This window comes from Chenopodium album, chromosome 3, assembly GCF_948465745.1.
Source record: "Chenopodium album chromosome 3, dcCheAlbu1.1, whole genome shotgun sequence".
In the NCBI taxonomy this organism is placed as follows: Eukaryota; Viridiplantae; Streptophyta; class Magnoliopsida; order Caryophyllales; family Amaranthaceae; genus Chenopodium; species Chenopodium album.
This window is the reverse complement of record NC_137836.1, coordinates 27,767,176-27,774,931: the sequence shown is the minus strand read 5'-3', so window position 1 is coordinate 27,774,931 and position 7,756 is coordinate 27,767,176. Positions and strand designations below refer to the sequence as shown.

The 7,756-nt window shown below is 39.8% G+C and overlaps 1 protein-coding gene across 1 annotated transcript; it reads right to left on the bottom strand.

Annotated features, from left to right (window-relative positions):
- Positions 1–1,934: 1,934 nt before the first annotated feature.
- LOC145624965 (uncharacterized) lies at positions 1,935–4,172 on the bottom strand. The gene is made up of 2 exons (XM_081678052.1): positions 3,450–4,172; positions 1,935–1,976 (listed from the first exon to the last, which is right to left on the bottom strand). The coding sequence occupies exons 1-2, from the start codon at positions 4,170–4,172 to the stop codon at positions 1,935–1,937; spliced, it is 765 nt and encodes a 254-aa protein (XP_081534178.1).
- Positions 4,173–7,756: the final 3,584 nt, after the last annotated feature.

Below are 7,756 nucleotides of genomic sequence, written 5' to 3'. Positions count from 1 at the left end.
GGGCCTTATGTGGGTGCATCTGAAAAAGTGCTTGTCTTACTTCCTCCCCTGTTGGTTCACAATCTAACACTCAATTCATCTCTGGAGTAACCACTGTTTCGAGACCTTCCATTGCACACTGAAAACCAGTCGGAGAACTTGTGGCAAAAAGCTTTGAAAAATAAGGTGCAATAAGTTTCTCGAGATCCACCTTGCTTCTCTTCTAGTCTCCATGCTCATCAAATAAGCCATCAATTCTATTTTGAGCCTTTCTTTCACTAGCCTTGTGATGAAAATATTTTGTATTTTTATCCCCATCACGCAGTTCATTAGCCCGGGCACGAGCAAACCAGTATGATTCCTCCAACAAATATAGTGAGTTCAACTCCTCCGACAATTTGTTGCACATATCCAGCGTCGCACCATCCATACTCCCTTCCTTCAATTGCTTAAGAGATTTTTCGGCCTTTTTATTTTCTTCTTTATAGATCCGAAGGTGAGTGCAGCCCAGCTAGCTAACCTTTCTCCACAAACTGCCACTTTCTCCTTCAAACCGAAACCAAAAGCACCCCCCCCCCAAGCCACTTGTACAACCTCCCCGCACCCATCATTGGACAGCCAGAAGTGCTCAAATTTGAAACCCCTATAACCACTGTCATCCGCAAGCCTTTTCTCCGTATTTAAAATTATTGGAGCATGATCAGGCTTTAAAATGGGAAGATGTCGTACTTCAATGTCAGGAAATAAATTGCACCAACCATCATCTGCAAGAAATCGATCCAATCTTTCTCGAACAAAGGTAACCATAGAGTTACCCCTCTCCCAAGTAAAGATACACCCTTTGTAACCAAGATCACGGAAAGCACAATTATCAATTGCCCCCCGGAAAGCATCCATCAACCTCTCACTTCTCGGAACACCACCCTCTTTTTCAAATAAACTCAGGATTTCATTAAAATCACCAAACATAATACAAGGTAGGTTGTTGACACCTTTCAACTGAGCCATTAATGACCAAGTTTGGTGTTTGTTTGCTTGTTCCGGCCAACCATAGATACCAATTGCTCTCCAAATAGGCACATTATTATTATCCAAAATATGAGCACAGATATGATGCACAGAAAAAGACATGATTTGTACATTAATATCCTTCCACCACATCCCCATTCCACCCGATCTACCCACACTACTAAAACATACACCATTCGTGTAACCACAACGAGTTTTTATTTTATTAAGAATTTTTTCATCAATCATGGTCTCCATTACAAAGACAATATTTGGCCTTTCCCTCCAACACATATCTTGGAGGCTCCTAACCGCGCGCGGGTTGCCAAGCCCGTGGCAGTTCCAACTAAGTATTTTCATTGTTTTTCGAGGGTTTGGGCATCCCCAAGACCCTCTACTTTTGACATGGAAACAATAGAAGAAACGTTACTCACATTAAGTTTCGGTTTCTTTTCAGCAACATTGGCAGGAACATTCTGACCTACATCAAGTACAACATCCACACTCCTTTTCCTCGACATTTGATAGCAGCCTCCACTTTCAGTCATATCCATATCGATGATACCATCCCTATGGATCCTTTTTCGAGCCCTTACATCACCTGGCAGCCTCTCCATCGAAGCCTCACCCTGCTTTCCAGTTGCACACACATCCCGTGCCTGTGTTTTTTCCTTTTCCAGCATACCAACCCTCGGCACCTCAGTAGAATTAATAAGCCCCTCAGCGTTTACATCCTCTTCTTGCATCATAGTTGGTCGAAACACCAGTTTGCCAGAATTTTCATCGGCTACTGCCTTCAAAGTGATTGCTCGTGGCTTTGGGGTAGTGACCATAGCCGTGCTTGGTGAAGAGAATAGTAACTTCCTTGCTGCCCCTGGTGGACCCAAACGGATTGCATTCGGATCGTTGTAATCAGATTGTTGCACTCTACCCTTCTTTGACAAACTTTACATCCACTTCCTTTCCATCTCCCTCCCCGTAGCAGGAACCTTCGAACGATGAGGGGATGCAGTTAAAAACGGACCATAATGATGAAAGGAATGGTGTCCTTCGAACAAGTGTACTATTCCGTTAGTGGGTTCAGAATTATTAGAAAGCTAATATATTCAGTGAGGTCAAGTGATCGGAATGCCTGGGTGGAGGCCGCTTCCGATCAGTAATATTAATGAATAATTAATATTACAGCTTAATCTTAACTGAACCCTTCGGGTCACACCCAAGCATTCAACAAACCGAACCGACGAATTAATTCGGAAGGAATTAATGAGTCGACCGAGTAATATTTATTTAGACATCGGAAATTCGAGCTTAGAGCGTCGAAACCGAGCGTCGGAAGTCGAGTCGAAAAATACTGAAAGACGAGACGAGAAATAGTAATAAATAAACAAAAGACCAAAATACCCCTAGCATCGGAATGCCCAAGCAAACCGAGTGCTAAGGGCGTATGGCCTAGCATGGTGGCTAGCATGTGCACCAAGCCGAGCCTAGGCTGGCTGGTGCGTGCTAGCGCACCCATGCTAGCATCGTAAGGCTAGGCGCTGCCTAGTGCGTGCTAGCATGCTAGGCGCAGCCTTGTGCGCGCAATGGCTAGCAAGCCATGCCGCAACAAGCTGCAGCAGCTAGCACGCTAGGCGCGCCAGCTCGCCACAGCTAGCAGCAGCATGGCTAGGCCATTTCTTGCTGCCTAGCAGCGCTGGCCAAGGCACAAGGCCAGCAGCAGCCCGCACAAGCATGCTGGGCTTGCTGGCCAGTAGCGCTTGGCAGCCCGCATGCGAGTGCTGGGTTTGCTGGGCTTGCTGGGCGTGGCTGCCACGGACAGCAGCACATGGCAGCCCACCTTGGCTGCCTTGGTGCCCAAGGGTGGGTGCCATGTGGCTTGTGGTCCTTGAGTGTGTGTGGAGTGAGGTGGCCGGTTACGGGAGAGGGAGTGGGGAGCAAGTTTGGTCCCCCCCTTCTCGAAGTGGTCTTCACCTAACCACTCACATGAGCTTGCCACTTGTTGATTTATTACTAGCTTGATTATTAATTTTATTTTAGCTTTAAAATAAAATGGAAAAATCATACTATCCCACATTGATGGGAGAGTAAATGATACTCCCATCATTTCCTATAAATACCCAAGTATGGGCATTGGGAATGATGCTTGAGTAAGAGTTGGAAAAGGCATCACAATTAGTGAAAACCTTTGAACTCAATATAATTACTCGGGTTTTATTGGTCGGGTCTTGCTAACCCCAAGACATTGGACCTAGTCGGTTTTGTTGGTGCGGGTGGACTTCGTTGGAGGTCTGCGTGTGAGCGGGACTTGAAGCTTTCAAGTAAGAGCTCATTTTGGAGCGAAGCACGCGTCAAAGGTAATTAGCTTATCTTAATCTTGTGATTAATATAATTATGTTTATGGTGTTATTTATTGCGAGTGCGGTGTTGTTTTTGGGTTTGTTTCCGCGGTGAGTCGGACTCACCAAACCCCAACAACTGAAACACGATTGGCGAATCAGCATTACATGTGTCCTTCTCCTCACAATCCTTATCATTGTGCCCAATTTGACCACAATAATAGCAAAAGTCACCAAGACGCTCATACTTGAAACCATCCATTTTGTGTGTCCTGATTCTACTGCTATTTTCATACCCCTTCGCAATGGTTTATTGATATTCACCATAACTTTAACTCTCATGTACTCCTCCCAACCCAGAGGATCAGACTCATCAACCTCTAAGCACTCTCCAATGCAATCCCCAATCTCCCTAGCAAACCAAGAAGAGCGCTTCCCAAACGGCACATCCAGAATACGAATCCAAAAAGGGCAAGAGTCAAAGGTAATTTCTGATGGTTGTTCATCCGCACAAATTTCTTTCAATAGCAGAGTTTGGTTATCAAAAGCCCACGACCTACCATCTAACACCTTCCTTCTATCATCAGCATTAAAAAATTGAAAGACAAACAAGTTTGTATCGACAGACCTTATTGCAACTTTGTCATCAAATCGCAAGAGATTTTTTAACACCCTTTCCATAGCATCAACATTGAAAGTCTTCTTTGTAAGCAATTTGCCTACCAGAGATAAAGAAAGCCTCTGTTTCGAGTCGCCATCATCCACCATAGCATTCGATTCTCCAAGCACAAAATTTTCTTCTTCTGTCAGTTTCAAGTTATCCCAAGCCTTCATCAATTGATCATCCATAGCACAGAAATTCGAGCGCACGATTATTGATTAAATTAGGGAAAAAGATTAGATTTTTAATGTGTGTGAAATTTGTGAATACGAGGACGAAAGCCCTAGTCGAGAGAAGTTTTTTAGAACCCTACTCGAGGGACGTTTTATGTACGATATTCTTTATCTAAATAAAAGTTTTAATTTCCTTTTCCTTTTACTTTATTTCTTTCCTTTTTATTTTTCCTTTCTTATTTTCTATTTTCTATTTTATTTATCTTTACTTATTTAGTTTCTTTTTATAGCTTTGTATAAATACCTATTTCGGGGGTAATTAAAGGGGGGAATTGATGATGCTATTTTCTTAATTAGTGGAGGAGAGCTTCTCTCTCTTAGGGTGAGATTAGATAATTTTAGAGAGAGAAAGTAGATTGTTACTCAAATTTCCTTATGGTATTCAACTTTGCTCAAGTTTAATCTTCAATCAAGCAAGACTTCAAGTTTTCATCTTTCATTAATCTTTACTTTATTAATCTCTAATCCTTTCCTTTAGTTTTATTTATTTGCTTTATTGTTTCTTATTTTTGTTTATCTTTTTAGTTCATCTAGTTATTATTGTTTTCATTGTTTTTAAACATGTTTTGTTTTGAGTTTCTTGAGTTTGTTTTTAGTTTTTATATTATGTTTAATCTCCCTTCTCTAGGCTAATCTTTTAGCTAGGAGAAGGGGGTGGAAAATTTGAGTTGATATTGGATGAATGATGATGGTTGAATTGAACCCATGCCATAAATTAATGAAAGACATGATTTTTGATAGCTTGAGATTATTGTTGCACTCTATTTGATGTTTTCTAGTTTAAAGGCATGAAATTGATTTGAACTAGATTAATTGAGATCATCTCTATTTTAATGATAGCATGAGAATGAGTTATTAAAGTGGATTTTTTACGGATTGTGTTTCCTTATTCTCTTGATTTGATTGTAACTAATAGGATGCATGAGAATGACCCTTATTAATATATACCTTTTTCATTTATTTGCTTAGCCTATTGCATGAGAATGAATTGTTTAGGTAGTATCTTGTGTTCTTTGGCATGTTCATCATGATAGCCATTATTGTTCCCCTCTTTCTAATCATGTTTGACACCTCAGTATCCCTAGCGTTGTTCTCTCTTGATTTTAATCATCATTATCTTTGCTTATTTTTAGTTTTAGTGCTCTTTATTCAAAAACCAACAAAAACATTCCCCTTTTTACTCTTGCATTAGTGAAAATTGATGTTGAATGAGTGAGCTTCCTTAGTGGTTCGACCCTTTACTTGCCCGTATACTTGTATTAGCGTAGTTTAGGTATATAAATGATTAATTTGATTAGGATATTAGTTTAACGACCTATTCAACCCTCGATTAATTAGGCCTAAAACATGTTCATACATGTTTAAACTTGATTAATAACGGACCCAAATGTGTCAAATGCAATGATTGGATCCAATGGAACCTATATTGTTGAAAACTGAGCAAAAAAGATAAACCAACCATCAAATTCCCATAGAAGGCCTATACATATGGATATCCCTTTCAAAGAGATTTCCAACGGTATATTATAAGCCCAATTCTGAGCTAAAACGAAGAAAGTATGATCAAAACACTAAACTGGGCCATAAAACCGACACCCTTGCACTCCAACGTCCATAACTTTTGATCCATTACATATTTTGACCTAAATCTAGCGGAACTGGAAAGTAGACTTTCATGGCTTTCCAATGATATCTCAAACACCTTAATTTGACTCCGCAATTATAAGTTATGGAAATTTTTAAAACGCGTTTTCGTATGAGGCAAACCGCAAACCAGCGCAACTCAATCAGTTGCGCGCGCCTTGCGCGCTCGACTCATTGAGTTACGCGTGGCACCCCAGTGCAACAATGAGAGTTGCGGGCGCCACCTGACGGCGTGGCTCTAAAACCCTAAACTTAGATCCCTACACCCTTAAGTAGGGGTCTTCGTTCAGCATTACGAGGATCGAAAATTCAGACGTAAAACCCTAATATTCTCAAAACCCTAATCTCTCAACTTCTCTTACTATCATACTACTTTGTCCTCTCTCTTACCAAATACTTTCCAACCCTAATTGAATCCATTGAAGTCCTCGGAGGTACGAAGAAGAAAGAAAGTCCATAAACACATTAAACGGAGATTTAACATAAAAGAAAAACGGTTAATTTCTTGAGCACTTAGATAAATCACTTTTCTTTTATTGTTTAAATAACTTTAATTGAATAAATAGTGTTGTTTGATCACTTTAAACAAACTTTTAATTAATTAATTCACATAGCATTCTTTTGTTAATCAAGAATAGAATTTGATAATTAATTGTTGTTTCATCACTTAAGACAAGCAAATATTGTTTGTTTTGTTCTTTTCACAAATATTGATTAAACAAAGAATAATGACATTTGCGATGTAATTCCTACGTGATTAATTCTTGTAAATAAAATCACCTAACTTAGTATTTAGGTATCACGTTGCATATATTGTTTGGTAATGAAATTGTGAAAAAGGAAGAGCTAGTAGAGGTCATACTAGGGCTAGAATAGTGAATCCTCCCTAAAAGGAACGTTATTTTAGTACCCTTGCTCCCGAAATCATTTCTAATTTATGTAGACCAGTTTGGGCATGGGTAAACTTATGATTCGTGCTAATTATTCCATGAACTCCACATGGAAGAAAGGCATGAACGAGGTTTATGAGTTTTCCTAAAACTCATTGGCGACTCCTACTTGTTTCTTACAAAAAAGCGTGATGAGAGTATCATCTTTAATTCAAGGTCTCCCAAACAGTCAGGAATTCAAATCCTGCTACACCCTAACAAGTGTAAATCCCTATTCTTTTAAAGGGCCAAGGGCATTTTAGGAGAGTACCCCTTACGATGGGATCACCCTCCTTACAGTGGCGACTCCATTGGGGACTTAGAGGTTACAAGATTAGTTCGTAGTTACGGTTCAAGGTTTCCAACACTAGGTGGCATATGGATTGTAACGAGAACTAACTTGGATAATCTCTAGTTAGAGAGCGAGACTCGAACACATAATATCTTCCTTTTTCACAAAAGTAAAAATCAAACAAGCAACATTGCATCAAGCATAATCATAGTATAGTTTAACCATTGGGGATTGGCTCATTGACTAGGGGTTGCCAACACTAGGCTTCTATCCTGAAATAAATAACAATCATCCCACCCATATCGTCAATAAAATGTTGAGAGGGCGATGTCGTGACTCAACACGTTGAGTGATTGATTTGTGCATCATTTCTTAAGATATGGTACCCTTGGATACCCAAGCCTTGACCTTAGAATGGCATTGTATTCTTTGACGGTTCCTTTTATGTGCTTATGTGACTACATGAATATGTGCTTCGTGTCTAATCTAACTAATTCCAACGTGTTACCTAGAGATGTAATAAAATAAAAATTCGCAAACATTATGGTTCGACCAAAAAAAATTAATAAAAAAATAAAAAATCGTTCTTCTTGGGTTTTCGCAAAAAAAAAAAAAAAATAAAAAAAAAAAAATGTCGAACCTACCAGGTGGCACGCGCAACTGTCAAAGTTGCG